The sequence below is a fragment of the Haliotis rubra genome, unplaced genomic scaffold, assembly GCF_003918875.1.
Source record: "Haliotis rubra isolate DU_JTF1 unplaced genomic scaffold, ASM391887v1 Scf88, whole genome shotgun sequence".
Lineage (NCBI taxonomy): Eukaryota > Metazoa > Mollusca > Gastropoda > Lepetellida > Haliotidae > Haliotis > Haliotis rubra.
In genome coordinates this window covers 15,112-35,891 of record NW_025767612.1, presented here as the reverse complement: position 1 = coordinate 35,891, position 20,780 = coordinate 15,112, and the positions used below count along the sequence as shown (strand labels likewise).

Sequence of the window (20,780 nt, the reverse complement as noted above, 5' to 3'; positions counted from 1 at the left end):
TATCCTAATTGTGTAGCTCAATGCTAATAATGTCAATCCTTGGATTATCTGTTAGACTAAATTATCTCCAGATCGGATGGAATGTTCCTGAGTGTGGCATTAAACAACAAACAACCTAATGTCTTAACAATAAACTGGATGCCAGCATGGAATATTAAATGACTAAATTGCAGTATACCAGATACCACAGCCTTGTTCTTTTACAACTGTAAATGACAAACACAAATCACTTCTTTACCCTGAACATCATGTTTTCAGCTGCCCCTTGGCTCCAAGGTGACACAGTTGGAGCAGGGACATGAGTGGATACATGTGGGATTTGTGGAGCTTTATCCCCTAACACACAGCTTCAACACTGATTTGCTTGTTTGTGAGCAGTTTGGTTAAAAGTAACAAATAAGCAGGAGAAAGTCATTCATAAATGAAATATAGATACAAAATAATCCTTGAAGAAATGATAATCATAAAGTGCTTCATATCGCAATTGGGGTTCTTGACGATGACACAGGAAAATGAAAATTTCTAGGTAATATGGGTATGACAGCTGTACATTTCTGTTACCTGCCATCTCTTTCCCAGACATTAGTCACGTGACCCTTTGTCTTACAGGCCAAAGGGCATAGTTAGTTAAAGCCTTTCTCCAAGGCTGAAGTGAATGATAGAGCCATGGATGTACATAGGAATTCTATCCTCATAATTCGCAAGTCTAGATAAGACGAGGATACTAGTCTCTTAGAACTCTTATTCCGATTATTTTTTAATCTAGGAATTATGTTTCAAACAAATAATCATTTCTTTAGAGACATGCACCAGCTGAAGCCATTATATAATAAAACAATCACCCTGATTCCATTCTCATACCCATCTCAACTATAGCAACCTATGTACATCCCATTGAGGGTTCCCTTATAGAATAATTGTAACCTTATTGGGGCTGCATGTGGCTCTACTTGATGCAATGAGTAACAATATCAGTGTAAAGCTCTGACTGAAGAGCAGACAATGAGTTCAGATATATGATATATAATTCAAAACAGAAATCAACAATACCAGCATTCATACAGTGTAGTTTTTCACTGACAGAACATTAGTTGGGAGGCTCTTTTCAATTTTCCTCATGAGGGTATATCTGTGGCTGCATATGCATAATGAGGCAACTGTGACTACAAACACATCAAATTGTTGTATAACTGGAAAAAAGGCAAACTTCAAAGAAGCTGGCATTCAACTCATCTGTGATATTCTGATGACATGTCTATTTTCCATGTTGCAACAGAGATGGAAATTTATAAAAATGCTGGAATGGATCCAATCCCCAAGAATCCAAGCAGTAAATGTATGGAAGAGGGAATGTAAACAGTGAAGTATGTTCAGAGCCTAAAGCACATCTCTTGTTTAAGTCTTGCATGACTTTATCTGTCAGAATGTACCACCCATCTCCTTTGGGTAAGCAGTGACAGCCTCTCCCCTACAGCGCAACAGATGAGAGATTCCTCTCCCCAGCAGAGTAACAGATGAGGGATTCTCCCTCCCCACAAGGCGGCAGATCACTGCTTCACACCAGAAACATACACACTGACGTACCTGTCTCAGTTTAGCCAGTCTAGATGGTGGCTTGGATTTGGGGGAAGCCTTAGGAGAAAGGCGAGGTTCTTCCACCAGACCATTCTCTGGACTGTTTGGCACCACAAGCGATTCTTCAGCTCTTGTCTGAAACATGTGATGTTTCATTCAGTGACGAAATAAAACACTTACATCAAAGGTAAACAGGTCAAATGCTACAATAATTTAAGAAGGCCAGGTCAGTGTTTTTGCAGGTGCTGTGTTTGCTAGAGGATACATGCAGGTACTCCACATATTTCTTCAGTAGTTGAGACTGCAAGATAAATGCACTGATAATAATGTCACATCCATGTGTGTCGGAGAATTTGTAACTATGTTTGTATAGAGATAAAGCATGCTAATGTACAACCTCAGAAGTAGGCTGGGGGTTAATCTCACCTAACTCATATTTTTTACTTTCTGCAAACTAAAGCTCTAAGGTGACTGAAACATGAGATGACATTTTGCATTTTTCTCTCCAGATATAGGTTTGGCCCCCAATAACACGCATTAGTGTGCTTGATGCCCAAACCTGTCCACTTTGCATGTTTCATTCACATTAGCAGATGACAACAGAGCAGCACATAAGTAAAACATTTGGATGTTTTCAGTATCCAATGCAACAAAGCATAATTATGTTTGGAAGAATTGAAAACTATACATCATGTGCAAGAATATTATGAAAAAAAATGGAAAATACTCCCACACTGTAGCTTTTCTGGTAGACAAAAGTCTCTAAATATATATATATTTGAAAGAAAGAAACATTTTCTTTTAAATTGAAAAGGAACCCCATTGAGAAGGGAGAATCAGAGCCTAAGGAAAACTATACTTGTTCAATTAAGGCGTAATAATTGCTGACAAACTTCCACACAGACAAACTGTGAGTTTATTTATTGTCTCAAATTCCACAACAATAAACTGTAAACAGTCTGTCTATGTATTCATATTTGTACTATAAATTGTTTAGTCTGTCCATACACTGTATAAGGATGCAAATTGGCTTTAAAATCGAATTTATGAGTATTCATTGAAAATTATGTTGGTTTACTCAAACAAAACCCAAATCATAAATGTCCACAATTAGAATTACAACAAGGATCATTTCTTGTGCCGGAGCTTAGAGATTCTCTGAATAGATTCACAACCATCTGCAGTATAAACATATTGCGAAACATCATAAGGTAGAACATCACAGACTAACATACAGAACTGGCAACTAAAAAATAACTATCAAAATAAGATGAGTTAAAATAACTGAATTTACCATAACTGGACAAAAACAAATATATTCACCTAATGGTTAATCACATTAGTATGACATGTATATTAACATTCATCTGATATATAAATGTCATAGACAAGAGCAACCTGACTTTTTTAGCAAGGGTGTCTACAACAACATCCTCTAAAGACAACACCAGTATTTTATCGCTATGATCACACTAAACTAATATTATGCTGTTCTTTACAATACTGATGGGCGGTGGGGTAGCCTAGTGGTTAAAGCGTTGGCTCGTCACGCCGAAGACCCGGGTTCGAATCCCCACATGGGTACAATGTGTGAAGCCCATTTCTGGTGTCCCCCGCCGTGATGTTGCTGGAATATTGCTAACAGCGGTGTAAAACCAAACTCAGTCAGTCAGTCTTTACAATGCTGATTGTCCTTGGAAATATGCAGATTCTAGAGGTGTGCACTTGAGGATTTTACCTTAACCTGCCTATGTAAACAAACTTGGCGCCTGAAACAGCTCTGGTTTTAAACAGCGATTCAGGAAATGGCAACAGGTGAAAGAGTAAGTGAGGGCGTTTATGTTTTTACAGCCGGCTTCATCCTGTATTGATGGTACTCAGCTACATCTGCTGTCATTGATGCCAGAAGTAGACTTGCTTTAGTTCTCTATATCAATGTTAGTACCTTCTTGTATTGATTGACGAGTGTTCATGAGAACTATTTTCGTAACATACAATATTTGTGCATGTTAACTCAAATGCAATTATTACTTCACAGATATTTTCAGTTTCAAGCAGTGCTTTTGATGGCATTTATGAAAGAAGTATCATTTAACCAGATCAAATTCAAACATCACACAAAGAGAATGAATTAACATAAGCGATAAGATCGATCATAGAAAATAGCACAGTCAAAAGATCCATCAAATCCACTGCAAAAGAACTTATTATGAATTTCAGGAACAATCAAAGTATTCCAAGTCCTGTGTGTATCAATGGTGATGATGTGGACATTGTCCATGATTATAAATAGCTTGGCACAATTATAGACAGTAAATTGAAATGGAATGCTAATACAGATGTTGTTTTAAAAAAATGTCAACAGAGATTACATTTCCTGTGCAAGATGCAATCTTTTAACGTAAATAAATGTGTATTATCCCTCTTTTATCATTGTTTCTTTGAAAGCGTTTTAACATTTTCGTTCCGATGTTGGTATGGCTCCTTATCTCTGGTTAACAAATCTCGTTTAGAAAAAGTTGTTTTAATCGCAGGTAAAATAGCAGGAGTTTAAAAATCTGTTGTATCTTTATGACAAAAGAGTTTTGAAATTATCTATAAGCTTCCTTCTGGAAGGAGATATTTATTGCTGTCTTTTAAAACCAATAGAGGTCAAAACACATTCATTCCTTTCAGCATTCGTCTTTTAAATGATTGTTAAAGATACATGTATGTATGTCAGGTGCGCTTGTTTTATGTATCATTTGTTACTTGTGGTGTTGCTTGTCCTATATTTCCTTTGTACAAGAACTCTGTATTGATGCAAAATGAATTGATTTCGAGGTAATAAAGTATTATTATTATTATTATGACAAAGAGCATTACTTAACAAGATCCATTAAATCTATTCTAAGGAAAAACATCATTCAACAAGCCCTATCAAAGGGAAGCATCATTCAATAAGATGAACAACCATGCATAGTTAGATTCCAAGCCTGGCTGTACTGAATGCTGAGCCCATGGGTGTATGGTAGTTCTATCCCTAAACTAACAACTAGTCTCTGAAATGAACATATTTTACTGAAAAAAGTTCATAGTAAAAAAAAAATATATAATGAAAAGGAGCCCTGAGACTTTCTTCATTTTCAGAAGCTGAGGAAATCTAGACTTGCCACATTTTCTAGACTTGTGTGGGCTTTCTTGGATATATTTGCTTCAGGGTCTGTACGAGAGACTATTCTATCCCTCGAAGAGGTAAGTCTAGATAAGCAGACAGTACAGTCTCATGTTTATCATTTTTTAGAAATTATCATTTAAACTGTTAATAGAACTGAGATTCCTACCTACTGGAGATACAGTAAAAGAGTTTCGCTTGATGCATTTGAACTGCTAACCATTACAACATCTCTGACCAGCTAGACCCACCTTTCAACATATAAACACATATCAAAGCATGTATATATAGAAAATAACTTTTGATGTCATTTGCCAAAAATGGAATTTGAAATTGCAAAAGAAAGAATTTTGATCTCTTTTTCCAATTTCCCCAGCATATGAAGACATATTCCTCAAACACAAAAGACTGTTGTAAGTTGGTAATACATCTGTAAACATCTGTACATGTACCTGGGGTTTCTTCTCTGATGCCTTGGAACTGGTTCCCTTTGGAGAATCTGATATGACTAATGTTGTTTTCTCCATAGACCTGTCCTTGTTCTTTTCAGGTGTCTGCCCAGTGTCACCTGGAAACGTAAGGAATGAAGCATGTACTTTACCTTGATACCAATGCTTATAGGATACTAGTTTACCTCCTTGTTTGTGTGTCAGGTAGTCATCTGGAACCTGCAAACATTGGGAGTCCTATCAAATATTGCTGGAATTCGGCATTTTCCTCTTGCACTTTCGTCCATACATGTTCAGATAGATTGTAGATGTTCTTGACAAAGTGTGATAGTATGTGACCATCACCTTCATAGAACATACCTTGTCACATGCATATGATACAGCTGTCTCTTCAGGGTAGCCGATATATTATCTCAATATCAAGGCTAATAAACACATCCGGAATCACAAAAGCCTCAACACGAGCATGAAAACACTTAGGTAGGTAGTTTAGTTTGAGAGTTATAGCACTCATGTTTTGCAAGGTATTACATAAGCTCCTCTTACACCAGTGAGCTGATCAACTGTTTACACAGTTAGTGAATCACCCAACAACTCACTAATGTGGGTGTGCACGTGTGTTTGTGCATGTGCATGTGTGTTTTTGTGTGCGAGTGTAAGTGTGTTATTTAAAGAATCACTCAACAATCTTCCAGTAACATGACACAAACCTTAACGTAGTAAATAACCGAGTTAGTGAGAGTTTGTTTCGTTATACGCCGCTTTTAGCAATATTCCAGCAATATCAGTGGGGGACACCAGAAATGGGCTTCACATAGTGTAAAACCTTGTCCGTGCAATATCAAGGCCATTTCAAGACCACCTGATAGTTTGAGCCAGATAAAACATCAGTTGACTGCAAAAGGTGCAATCTATGCTTGAATATCCAGAAGGTGAGATTATTTTGATACATGAAATTGTGTGATGTACAAAACTATACAGAACCTTTTAAGAATATATTTGGTTTCAAACAGTTCTCTGAGTGAGTTATTACATAAGAATACTATACGTTCTACGGCTACTTGCACAATCACCATGCTGTGCATTCAAACCCTACAGGACCGTCGCCATATAGCTGGAATATTGCTGAGTGCAGCGTAAAACTCAACTCACTCACTCACTCAAACCCTACAGTTTTAGACAGTAATTAGAACCCAAACTTACATGCAAATACAGAAATATGTTTTTAATGTTTACTGATGCAAGAATACTGTGTACATTTCTAAACTGTTTGAAAGAGCTGTTACCTGTGTGTGTATCAGCAAGTTCCATGTGATGCCTGACTACTACATCAAGACATGGAGTCAGTAGCAGCATGTTACCATATACCAACAAACCATCATTTACCTGCCTTCAGCTATCTGCTCCAGACAGATGTGAACACTAAGTTTACTGTTTCATGATAAGAACTTCTTTAATAAACCTGTCACAACATTATCAATACATCGACACAGAATAGTGCCTCACACTGAATGGAATACTAGTTTCACTATTAAATGAGGTATGATATCTAAAGACATCTTTAGCCTCCATAAATATATTTGCTGAAGGCATCTTTGATTCAGCATAGCAGAGACCACAAAGTACGAGGGGCGTTAAAAAAGTAGTCAGCCTCACCTAGAAAAATATACAATGCATCTGTTTTTTTGTCTACATATTTTCTGTCAACCTCAAGCAAACTGGTTTTGCTATGTTCCAGCCTCATGATCCCCATTTTGTTTCACTTTTTATCTTGGTACCCCCCCAAAAACACAAAATCTGCAATAAATGCATCACAAATTTGAAACTACAATCACTTGCAAAGTGACCACCCCCTTCATGTTTTCTGAAAGAGCTTGTTTTGGAGACACTACCCCCCCCCTTTCAGATGACGTAATCATAAGGACATAACTTATTCTAATGTTTTCACTTATTCATAGATGATGCCAAGGGTTCAAACTAAATACTGAATGGTAACACAAGTGTCAGCTCTCAATATACTGTAAACAGTGCCAGCTTGAATATCTGGACACAATGATTTTGAAAGATGAAAATGGGGGTGTCCTTAAAAAAACAAAAACAGCCCCTGTCTAAATATAAATCAAGCAATCCAAATCTTTGAATGTTGATTATCACGGGAAGTCATCCAATACTATACTGAATATATGTTATAGGATATTATAAATATCATATATATCATACCATTATCCAAGAGGTACATTTTCTGCAATTTTTAAAGAAATATTATACCCCAATGTGTTGTGATGCCTAATATCTCGTTAACCACATTACCCACATGTGTGAAATTTTGGATATGGCTTTGCTAATGATTACTTCAAAATAAAATGGAAGCTTTTCAATCATTGGACATCGAGAATATAATAAGGCTGACTACTTTTTGAATGCCCCTTGTATATGGTTTATTATTAATTCAAGTTGCAGTCGATGTACAAGTGTCTTCTTGTCATGAATATTTCTGGCACTGCAAAGGGAGGTAAATCTTCTTGAACTTATTAGCCTCACTACTGTAATGAAAAACATCTTCCAATTTTCACATCCTAATTAAGCACCACATGGATAAGCCAAGAATGCAAACCCATTGTTAATTTCAAACAGAAGCAGCCTCATCTCTAATGAATTTTTAACATAATCCCAACTATTAATTTCTGACTGATTTTTGGGTAAGAAAGTTTATTAAGAAACATATCTAGGTCTGAATGAGTGAGTGACCTAGTATGGTTTTACACTACTTTAAGCAATATTCCAGCAACATCAAGGCAGGGGACACCAGAAATGAGCTTCACACATTGTGCCCAAGTTCTGAATGAAGAAAAACTATACAATGTACTCATATTTTATGAGAATAATTTATGTAAGCTATTAGGATATTCTGTCTGGCTCTGTGAGATCGGGGCAGGTGAAAATATACAGTGGATTAGGTGGTCATAGTGTGTGGTTTGGCTGATTGTAATTATATTTCACTGGTGTTGATTGCTGCTCATGCTATTAACCTGTGGAATGCGCATCTATTGAACATGTTGCATTTTCAAAGAATGTAGAGGAATCATATCTTATGAACATTTTTGTTTTAACCCAAGTTAAGAAACAAGGAAACAGTTGATCTGGCCTAAGCGATGTTATTACAAATTGATACATATATACCAATGATTCTTTTTGTTTAGTTGAGAAATCTTGAGTAAACTGAACTCTCACCTGACACTTTGTCTGATCCCACTAGGTGTCAGTTTATAGAAACAAGTCTACCTAGTATTACCTACCTTGACTAGTTTTCTTGTTTTTCTTGGCTTCTCTCTCCGGCTTCGTCTCCTTGACTTGAGTCTCTGTCTCCCCAGGTTTTGGTGTGGAACTCTGATGAAACAGCAAAGGTAAAAATTATGAGCATTTACCAGCCATAATATATTTCAAGTAGTAGCAACTCAAGTGTGTCCTTCAGTCAGCCCTCCTCATCAACACCTCATCAAAGTCAAGCTAAACTTGCCCCTCAAACACTGACAGCTCAAATTGGAATGTTCACAGGAATACTTCAATGCAGTATGTCGAAGTACACCTATTCCTCCTAGTTATGTCACAGCCACCTCCCTCCTTCTCTGATTACCAAACACCAGGATGTGTACCTGATGAAGACAGACTAGAGTGTTAAATACTACAGTGTAGTGGGACACACCCATAACTTACATGGAACATCAGTTAGTGTGATTGCTGTATCCTTGGGAGGGGAGATTACATGTGGGTGGGAGGAGGTTTTGTGAGGGAGGAGGAACTGGATACACAATGATTTGCTTCCATTTCAAGGTGGGAGGAGCTTGTTTCAACACTGAGAAGCTATTCTGCAGATGAATGAACTGGTGATGGCACTTCTCTCTGTTTACATCTGCTATCTTCATTCAGGTCTTATGTGACCCGTGAAGACCAGGTCTACAGACATGAGCTTGCCATGCTTGTCGTAGGTAGGCTTCTAACGGACGGGTGGTCAGAAGCTATTGGTTGTCAGATGTCATCGGTTCCCAATTAAATTGATGCTCATGCTGTTGTGGATTGTCTGGTCCAGACCGATTATTTCTCTCATATAGTGGAATATTGCTGCTAAAACTAAACTTCACTTCAGGTCTTATGTGAAGATAATGATAAAAAGAATTGAAATTGTGAGAAACATTGTCTTAGTAGAGAAAGCTATTTATTTAACTTTTTTAAGCTCTTGTGGTATTTCTGTTTGACGCAATAAGTTTCTTTTTTTGCACAATGGAAATAAATCAATTCTAGGTTTGGCTCGATTAGTATGAAATGTACAATAAGGAAACAGGAAAAAAACTTCTCTTTCAGAATGGTCACATATATTTTTATGAAAATAAATACACAATGACAGAAAACTCCAGAAATTTATCATCAGCTTCACACATTATAGGTGATACAGATCTGATTAATCAAATTATAATCTATTAATCAATCATTTTTTCCAAAGGTCAATAATATAAATTATGTCTATAATCAGAACAACCACAACATAAATTCTAGAAAATACAACAGGCTACAAGTAAAGATTGATCAGTTTGGTAGTCAGGCTTCAGTCGGATGAATGATAATGACACTTTTTCAGTGATTTCAAACACAAAATGTAGAAAGTTACCTCATTTTATTCTACACTTCTACCCAGAAAGTGATGACAACACAGTAACAGGTCAAGCACCAGTACAGTGTACACAGTATTTGAGAGTGTGTCGCAAGTGATTATATTTCAGGGCTGAGAACATTGTTAGAAATGTAAAGTTAACACTAAAAAAATACTTCAAATAAGCCACTTTCATGATTTAAACAAATATGTTTTACAAAATATTCACAATAATAGAATATACCAGATTGTGTGTGTTCAGTCAATAAGAATCATTCTACAAAGCAATAAGAATGCACAATACAGGCATCCCATACCCATCCCAAACAAACAGTTTACTCTACAACTATATTGTACCATTAGAACTTGTATAACATTACACCAGTCATCATATGTTTACATAACATTAACACCAAACTGAGCATGAAACGAGCAGAATGTACCTGTCCTCGAGCCTTGTCCTTAATGGCACCACACCTTGCCAACTTCGAGGCCACATTATTATCCATGAAGGCAGACACCCTCCTGCTTATCCTTGGCGCCCTGGCCTGAAGATGCTGGCAGGCCAAAGGTTGCTAGACTAATGAGCAGGACCCATTCACAGAGTGCTACAGGTAATTCCCAGACCTATAGCAGGATAGCTGGACTCCTGAAGCTATGCCTCATTTAGACTACACCCTGTGACTACTGCATCTAAATCATACAGCACCATGGCCCCATCCTCACCAGCCTTCACACAAGTCATAGAGAAATGATCTTCCAGGAATGTGTTTATGTACACTTGAGGGTAATATTGTCCTGGTAGTAATTCTTTATCACAGATCTGTCGATGTTTGAGGCACAAAGTATTCAGTTTTAGTATGAATTAGTGGGAAGATTAAATCAGGAGATATTTTGATCTGTATTGGGTGCCCTATGACCTCAGCTACTTGGGTAAAGTTTTTCTTTCACTGATATGAGGCAGAAGCGTTTATGCTTGAGTGATGTCATCACCCACAGGGTTGCTGCCCTAGCTATCAGCTGAGACTGGTGGTATCTTTATCTGTCTAAAACCTCACAGGCACATTGAATTGACACAGATACCGTCCCAGATACCATTTGGTTTCTGCTAATGCCAGAGTAGGTTGTAGAAGAAATGGGTTTTATTCCTCATAGTGTAGCTGTCAACACTAACGAGGGATGTGGGGTACTTGTGGCTTGATCCTGTGGTATTCAGATTCAGGAACCTTCAACTGTTACATTTTTAATGTACTGGGTAAGCATAATGACAAGGACTTGCTGCATGACTACTGACCTCAGTTCTGATCACTGAACTGGGCAGCATGATAGTCTGACAGTCTGACATGTGATAAATTGCCATGACAAGTGCAATTTCACCAAATTTATGAATGGTAGGTTAAAAAAAGAAATGACTGCAGTTAAAAAAGTATTAAAGACTTCGTTTCATAAATGTTTCATTGTTGTTTAATGCCGAGCTCAGCAACATTCCAGCTATATGACAGAGGTCTGTAAATAACTGAGTGTGGACAATCTAGTGATTAACAACATGAGCACTGACCAACACAACTGGGATAGAATGACATGCATCAACCAAGTCAGGGAGCTTGAAGGCCTGATCCCATTAGTCGCCTCTTATGACAAACTGAAGACCAAACTGTATGATGTATTTCAATCCCAAAGTAAATGATTTCAAATATGACACAAGTTACAACTTCAGCATGTAAAATTCTAGGAATGAGCAGCAGATTGGAAAACAATCCCCCTCTAATTATCCATTAAGCCATTTCTCAGGTGCATGCAATATCAAAATCAAGCTGTACTTTATGACATATATTTTGTTCATGTGAATCCAAAAGAAATACTGTCCTGTCTCTCCAATATATACTAAACAGAAATTTGGAGCCTATTGTAGACATCACAACACATGTTGAAATGATTTTGCCTGTAAATTGTATTGTAGCAACAACAGAATTTAAGGCTGATGTATAAGTAATCAGACAGCAATAGTATTCTGGTAAAATACTGTGATAGAAACAAGGAAGAAACTTTCTAAGAAAAAGTTTCACATAAAATAACAGGCTCTTTCTCAATGCCAAGGAAAACAAGCATAGAGGACCAGTACCATGCTGTTCAAGGTGTTATCACACCAGGCATAGTGATGCGTATGTCCACTATCTACAACACAGATGCGGAGTCTGCTGTATAGAGAGGCAGTGTTTTGTGGGAGGACTACCACACTGTCTTCTCTCAGATGGTTTAAATCTGCTGTAATGATGCACTGAGATATAATCAACAACAGGGACCAGCTGATGCCAAGAGGAGTTTTTGGGCAGGGAGAATTAAAAGTGAGGAAAAGTGCACCAACTGGTACTGTGTTTGTGAATCACATGTTCAGATTCAGTGAGAAGCTGAAGAATAGACAGGAGATGTAGTATAACCAAACAGTTAGACTGGCCACCAACAAGACAACTGGCCACCAACAAGAGATCACCATTTAACCCAACCCCAATACAACTGGCCACCAACAAGAGATCACCATTAACCCAACTCCAATACAACTGGACACCAACATGACAACTGGCCACCAACAAGAGATCACCATTTAACCCAACCCCAATACAACTGGCCACCAACAAGACAACTGGCCACCAACAAGAGATCACCATTTAACCCAACCCCAATACAACTGGCCACCAACAAGAGATCACCATTTAACCCAACCCCAATACAACTGGCCACCAACAAGAGATCACCATTTAACCCAACCCCAAATACAACTGGCCACCAACAAGAGATCACCATTTAACCCAACTCCAATACAACTGGCCACCAACAAGACAACTGGCCACCAACAAGAGATCACCATTTAACCCAACCCCAATACAACTGGCCACCAACAAGAGATCACCATTTAACCCAACCCCAATACAACTGGACACCAACAAGAGATCACCATTTAACCCAACCCCAATACAACTGGCCACCAACAAGAGATCACCATTTAACCCAACTCCAATACAACTGGACACCAACAAGAGATCACCATTAACCCAACTCCAATACAACTGTTTAACCAACCCAATACCGACCAACAAGAGATCACCATTTTAACCCAACTACCAATACAACTGGACACCAACAAAGAGATCACCATTTAGCCCAACCCCAATACAACTGGCCACCAACAAGAGATCACCATTTAACCCAACCCCAATACAACTGGACACCAACAAGAGATCACCATTTAACCCAACTCCAATACAACTGGACACCAACAAGAGATCACCATTTAGCCCAACCCCAATACAACTGGACACCAACAAGAGATCACCATTACACAGAGTGCAATTAAGATGGACATTTTTTAAAAACGGCAAAGAAATAATGACTGATCTTTTGTTCAGTCTAAATATGTATCACCTTGTTGTGGCATTCTTGTTTGTCTTGCCAACAGATGGTATGGTACTTAAGTGTTTTCATAATATTTCCTTACAAGAGTCAAGTTTGCTAACCCTATTCAGAAATAGTGACTCCTCTAACAAAGAGAAATTAGGTCCTGAACATGGTCCTTTGCAGCAATTATTCACCTGCCAGTACATGTATTTCTGTCCATTTTAGCTTTAACCACTGCAGAAAAATCAGTTTCTTCGCTCACAAAGGATGTAGTAAGAGTGTACAGTTGGACCATCAGGAACTAGAACTAGCAGTATATTCACACCAACAAATACACCATGGAAGCAGCTTACAATCAAGTTGTCCTCTGTAGAGTAACTACAAAAGTTCAGGCTTGCAGTTACACACCCTACTATTGATCACTGGTTTGACTGGTCCAGATAGGATTTAAACAGTGTCTCCAAGTTCTAGCTGAAAGGGCTGAATACAGCATAAAACAAGTCTGACACACATCTACACATTCTTCAGGGTACATATTCAGGGTACATATGTTATGACTTCTGAATTGACAAAAATCAGTGTGAAACTCTACAGCCTAATCACATGTTTTAGCCCAAAACGTATCTCCTTGACCATGTAAAAAGTGTGAGAGTTTGAAAGTCATCTCGAAGGCCAGGTAAATAGTAAAAGGGTTTGAAAGTTGTTTCCAAGGCCAGGTAAATAAGCAAAGAGTTTGAAACTCATCTGCAAGGCTAGGTAAATAGTCAAAGTGTTTGAAACTCATCTCCATGGCCAGGTTAATAGTCATAGAGTTTAAAACTTGTCTCCATGGCCAGGTAAATAGTCAAAGAGTTTAAAACTTGTCTCCATGGCCAGGTAAATAGTCAAAGAGTTTGAAACTTGTCTCCATGGCCAGGTAAATAGTCAAAGGGTTTGAAACTCATCTCCAAGGTCAGGTAAATAGTCAAAGGGTTTAAAACTTGTCTCCAAGGTCAGGTAAATAGTCAAAGGGTTTGAAACTCATCTCCAAGGTCAGGTAAATAGTCAAAGGGTTTAAAACTCATCTCCAAGGTCAGGAGTAAATAGTCAAAGGGTTTGAAACTCATCTCCAAGGTCAGGTAAATAGTCAAAGGGTTTAAAACTTGTCTCCAAGGTCAGGTAAATAGTCAAAGGGTTTGAAACTCATCTCCAAGGTCAGGTAAATAGTCAAAGGGTTTAAAACTTGTCTCCAAGGTCAGGTAAATAGTCAAAGGGTTTGAAACTCATCTCCAAGGTCAGGTAGAAATCAACAAGTTTTAAGACTACACCTTAAGCCTAAAACTCACCAATAAGGCAGAAAATGGGAGTATCTAAAAATAATATCCTGGGTCAGATGGAACTGTGAAGAGTCTGAAACTCATCTCCCGCACCAGGTAGAAAGTGAAAGTGCCACCATGAAATGTGGGAAGTGCACTGGTTGAAGTGCTCTGCCCTGGCACTAGGCCAGATCTTAGGGGAAATGTGTTTGACTACCACATACATGTCAAACACAGATGTACTCACACCGCTACATTCATCCTTCAACAGGAACTACATCAGTCATACAGACAAATTACTCCTTGAGAATGCAGGAGTAAATGCCCATATGAATGGGACACTTCAGGATGCTCAGCAACCGTATTCCATTTCCCCAGCTTCCATAATAAACATTGCCTATTCTTTACTTAAAATGTTTGTTAACATGTAAAAGCTTCGTTAGGTGTCTGTACCTGAGGGAAATATAAACATATCCAATAACCTTAGCATTCTTACACAAACAGATACACAAGATTTCAAAATTTACTTGTCATTTCCATTGCTACTTTTAAATTTCTATTCTACACCACGGTTAGAGCTGACTTGAAAACAATCACTTTTAGGTAACCTGTGAACAAATTGATACTTACATTTATGTATGAATAACAACTGAAATAACCTAGATACACACATCACAAGGACAATGAACACAATTCACTTCACATAATAATGAAAAACTTTAGGACTTCCTCTCCTCTGACCCAAAACAAATTGTCTTGCCTCATATCGCAAATTAAAAGCTTACATTAGTTTCAGAGTATGAATAAGTTTGAGCCACAAAGAATGATGCATCATAATTTTTTGAAGATGCAGGAATTTGCCAACAAGCAGAGTCTGGCCACTACTGAGCCAAGGATGCTTGGTACCCCTACAAGCTGGACAATATCCTAAAGAATTCTCACCATCTCCCAACTGGCTGGCCATTGTTTGAATTTTCATCAATTGATTAAAAATCACAAATACATTCATTGCAGTAAAACACCTGGAAGACCTAAAACTACCTTAAATGATGTAGACTGATATACTTACTGGGTTCAAATTTAGTAGTAATGAAAGAGGTACAGTAAGAAACCATATATCGGTATTTAGGCTCTGGGACAGTGTATGCAATTAAACAGACCATAATCCTTATGTTTGGGGTTGTAATGTATGTGGCTATCATTTGGTTCATGCCTCCAGTTGTCCAGAGATATCACCACAAACAGGAGAGCTGTAAACATAGCATCTCTTGTCACGCTGACATCAGTACATGAAAGATATTTTATTCCTACAAAAACCATCAACTGCACTGAGGCAGCTGCACTGTCACTCATGGCCAAAGGGACATAACTGCTATTTGCTTCTTTCCCAAGGTCTGCATTCTGAGACAAATTATATTGTTAACAGAACATAAATTTTGAAGTTCCCAGTAAAAAACATTTAAGACTTTGAATGTTGTCTGTTGGAAGAAGAAATAAAATATTGTCATATGGAGGCATGCAACCTTCCTCACTCCCTGAGAGGTCAGTCAATAACATATATAGGTGGTTTGATCAATAAGACCAAATTATTGAATCTGAATAGGTAGGTAGGAGTTTCTTTATCTGACCATTAAATGAATAACAGTGCAGGATGCTGTCTTGAGGAACATAAAAAAATGTACCAAAAAATAAAAGACAGCAAAAAATGTCCTTAACTTCATGTGGAGCTAATTTGCAGGGTTGAAGATTAGTTTCTTTTGCTGTTTGGACATTTTAAAACGATTATTTCTTTAGCTGTCAAATTTGGGACGGATGAATAGGAAATCTATGACTTGTTCCTGGTGTGTCTTCAAGAGACAGACATGTTTTCATGTGCAAAGAAAATGGACGGATCAGATGATTTAAATGACCAGAATCTCAGGTCAACATGGAAGTGTTGAGAAAAAGCCACCTAGTTTTTATAAAACTACTCCACACTGTTCGTAGTCAGCACAAAGACACAAAGTGAGCTGTATATTCAATGTCTCCATCAACTGAGGATGTGACTCTGTAATGAGGGTTTGAAATTTTTATGTTTTTTACTGTCTGTGACATGTGGTTATCTGATGTGAGATGACAGAATGTTATTAATGTAATGAAATGTGATGATATTAAATGTTTATGACTACAAGCATGACCATTTACGAATTACTGACACAATGGAAAAAACACTGAAAAATATATAACTCTATCATGTATCAGGTTTCATCGTGATCACTTTGACATTCTGAACAATTACTGCTAAAGCTGTAACTCAATACCATGATGAATCTTTATCTAATTGTAGGTCAACACTTCCTACCAATAGATCAACTCTCTGGATCAATGTGTCACACAGAAGATAGTGCTGACACATGTCACAACAAGAATTCATTAATTTCTTCTTAAAGGCACAGTGTCACACATTTTGGACAATATTTTGGACTATATTTTATATATTGGTGGCATATACACTCACTTTAGCTTCCTACTGATGAAAAAAAAAGACCCACGGCTTGCATGAAATCGATAATTGAAACTTCGAGAGGCAAACAGCTTCCAAACAGATAACACTTGCCATAATGGAATGTAAATGATTACACTGTATAAGCGAAAACTGTTGCACATGGTGTTGTCGGTGTTTGCCGAACTTGTCTCAATCACAAGTTCCGTTACAGGATATTCGTAAAGAACGCTACAAGGGACAGAACTCTATGGGGCTCGCTTGAAATAATGTTCGGCTGGTAGAGGGCACACGAGAGTCGATTTAATGCAACATTGCATAATTCATTCGATTTTTATATTGTAATCTAAATCACATTAATATTTTATTTAATATAAATTATATGGAAGCTTCCCTGAGGGCTGATAGTTAGTATTATTGAGAGAACTGCATTATGTATTTTCATAATGTGGTGTGACATTGTGCCTTTTAACATCACGCAGTATCTGATTCCTCTTTGTATTGCTATAGACATCACCGAAGTTTCAGTTTTCCAACCCTTGTGCTTTCTTGACAAGAATGATTTCAATATATTTTTCACTATTTCTTCTTTTTCAATGTTCACAAAATATGACAAATGAAATGTTAATTAAGATTCTTGCTTGTAATAACTAGTTGATGTGATTTGTCAAAATTGGAGGGGAACATGTTGTCTTCTATTCATGTTTGCCATTTAAGTATGTCCCTTCTGGGCTACATCCAGACCAATCTGTAATTACTTTCCACCTACCTCAACCAAGACATTTGCCCACACTATCTTGTGTATATAAACTTTTGCTACGGAGGAAAACAGAGAATGTAAAAGTGGTATGTTATTATCCCATCACTTTTCAACATCAATGACATTCGAACTAGGATTGTTCACTCCACTTCATCTCTCAAAACAAATTTTAACTCTATGTGTGTGATTTTTATAGGCAGCACCTTCATGTCAATTTCCTAAGTGTCTAGGGAGATTATGTTGGTGATTGAAGAATATCGTGAAGAAGTATAACAGTCTACTGATGTGCTTCAGATCCAGACACGTCCATGCCAGATAGGGAATGGCAAGAGCTTATCAGCATTAGCTAGAGAATGGTGAATGCTGAAAACTGGTTGATTGTTGGTTGCTGTTATGCCTGATCATATTTGAATAATTTCATCAAGTACAGAAACAAAACAACAAACATGCAATTATCTGGAGGTACTTTCACACAACAAAATCATGAAATGCATGTTGTTGTTATGGAAGGCAGAGATGCTGACATAATCATCCATTAATGTCCTAAACACATTGAACCTCAGTCCTTCTTTGAAGCAAGATTTAAGAAGAAGTTAGAAGTGATCGTGAATGGACAGATAATATGCATAGCTTAATGCCAGAAGCTTACTTGAACCATTGGTATTGGTGAGCTAGAAATAAACTAAAAAAGATAAAACTCAAGTTTACCTTGTCATAATCTCTGGTGTGATCAAAGGAGACAAAGTTATCTGATTCAGACATCTGGGCACAAAACCTGTAACGTGAAATAAAACTTGTACATATTTTATCCATAACAGAAGGTGTGAGCTTTGTTGACCACAGTCTTGACTGCATTAAGTACATGATGTGTACTCCAATATCAAAGAGACATTTCAACAGTTTTTACATGTAATATGTTTGCCTTCATATATTTCTTTAAAAATACCCACAACCCACATCTTATAGCTGAGTACAGTCTTACCAACAAACAAATGTTCTCATGACTCACCTGTTCTTGGTGGGCGTGGCATACTCATCTACAATGCGTTTGATCAGTTTGGGTGTGCCCATCTTATCACTCAGGGCCTCAGAGAGATCTGACTCCTCCTCAATCAGAGTTGACAGCTTCCTTGCTGACTGGACAGAAGTTTGCCTGACAAAATAAAAATGCAGAATATATATTAAAAAATGTTTCCATTCTTCACATGATACTTTACTCAGAAGAACATTGCACTCAAGAGATTTCTTTCTTTGAAGATCATAAGCGGACTGGTATTTAATCTGACTGAATGGGTTTCTTTATATTATTTTAAGCATTTTAAAGAAATGTTTAATGCTCTAGTTTATATATGTGCAGCAACTTAAAAAGGAAACAAAATAGATACACTAAACATCATGTAAACTGGTAAAGATGACAGGACAATTGGCAGTTTCTAATTCTGCCTTTAGACTCCAGACTACTTGTATTTTATTGCATGTTTGTCCTCAAAACCTCAGCAATGCAATGTTATATGCATTTTACCTTGCAATCTGTGCTGAGAAAGCCACATCGTGTGCCGTACTCTGAGTTGTGTCAGTTCTCTCATGGTACCTTGGATCCGGGTCGTGGGCGGGGAGCTCACTGCAACTGTCAAAGTACTCCTCTGTGGAGAGGTGGAAGCTGACAGACTTGCCATCATTCCTGGAGGAGGCTGAGGCCATGTCCTGCTGGACATACTGAGGGTACTCTGGTCTGTCTGGAGTGGAATCTGGACTGGTTGAAAGAAAGTCCACTTCATCAACCGGGCTCCTTCGTCCACGTTCAATGGCAGCCTGGAAACTCAAGCTTCGACTTCGGGTAAACTGGGACACATTGTTGTCATTTGCGTCTTTCCTATTTTCAATGGCATTTGTAAAGCTGGGTCTTCTGAATCCTGCTGGACTTTGAACCCTGACATGGACATTTTCCTTCTTATGCATCCTGTCTCCTACACTCACGGGAATATTTATGCTGCCTGTGGTAGGATGACTCAGAGTTTCGCGTTGCTTTCAGCAGGCGTCCTGACTGCCACTGCCATATCTGATAGAACTCCGGATGAAGTCTCTCCTTCTGTTCTGTCCATCCACACTTCGGGAACATCTTGGACTGACATCCACACCGCTGGTGGTGCTGGAGCTGCTGGAGGTGTTGAGGTTGGTGTAGAAGTTGTTGTGACTCTCAGGGTCGTGGTAGCAGTGGCGTTGATGGAGAGAAGGGCAGGACAGGGTGTGGTGAGATGGAGCATTGCTGTTCTTCTGGCACACGGCACAACTGTCTCTGTCTAGGGAGGAGTACTGGTTCAGGGCTGAGAGTGTGCTTGCACGCTTGTTGGGTCTGGTGGTTGGGTAGTTGCCATTAAAAGAAGTCAATGGTCAGTGCATCTAGTACATAAAGAGAACAATGAAATGCTCTGAATACAGAAGGAACTGCAATCGAATTTTAGGCAGTACACACCCTATTTCAACATTATCAAAACACCTGCAATGTGGTTTAATGCTAGAATATGTTCTCTTTCAACTGTAGTCAGTGATACTTAACAAATGCTGACACATGATCAAGTCATGGGCCAGTGTGAATGAGGTGTGAGTATGGTTTTACGCTGCTTTTAATAATATTCCAGCAATATCACGGTGGGGACACCAGAAATGGGATTCACACATTGTACCCATGTGGGGAATTGAATCGAGGTCTTCACCGGTGACAAGCAAAAGCTTTACCACTAGGCTACCCCAACCCTCTCTGGGCCAGACAAACCTCTGGCTGACAGAAAAACAGTGTTTAAATAAATTGCTAGGCTGGCATCAAGACCAACAGAAGCTGCAGATCCTGAGTAAACTTTTAAGGTTGTCAAACAACTGCAACTTTGTGACAAATACCAGGACATGTAAATTTACGGAGGCCACAAGGAACCATTCAAACTTGACACTAAAATGCCTGACAGAGATTTTACCTGCCACAGGTCTACCAGTTGGTATAAATTTTAAACACTGAGTTATGGGTATACCTGC

At 38.2% G+C, this 20,780-nt stretch overlaps 1 protein-coding gene across 6 annotated transcripts in view; it reads right to left on the bottom strand.

Moving 5' to 3' along the window:
• Positions 1-19,721, bottom strand: part of LOC124263361 (inositol 1,4,5-triphosphate receptor associated 1-like) — a 105,854-nt gene extending 86,133 nt beyond the window's left edge. For all 6 annotated transcript variants that reach the window (XM_046697959.1, XM_046697960.1, XM_046697961.1 and 3 more), the window contains exons 1-6: positions 19,276-19,721; positions 18,763-18,906; positions 18,462-18,528; positions 8,475-8,565; positions 5,182-5,297; positions 1,585-1,710 (exon numbers count right to left, since the gene is read on the bottom strand). In XM_046697959.1, the coding sequence (XP_046553915.1) occupies positions 1,585-1,710; positions 5,182-5,297; positions 8,475-8,565; positions 18,462-18,528; positions 18,763-18,906; positions 19,276-19,712 (981 nt within the window). In that variant the 5' untranslated portion in view covers positions 19,713-19,721. The remainder of the gene's footprint in view (positions 1-1,584; positions 1,711-5,181; positions 5,298-8,474; positions 8,566-18,461; positions 18,529-18,762; positions 18,907-19,275) is intronic.
• Between the last annotated feature and the right edge of the window lie 1,059 nt (positions 19,722-20,780).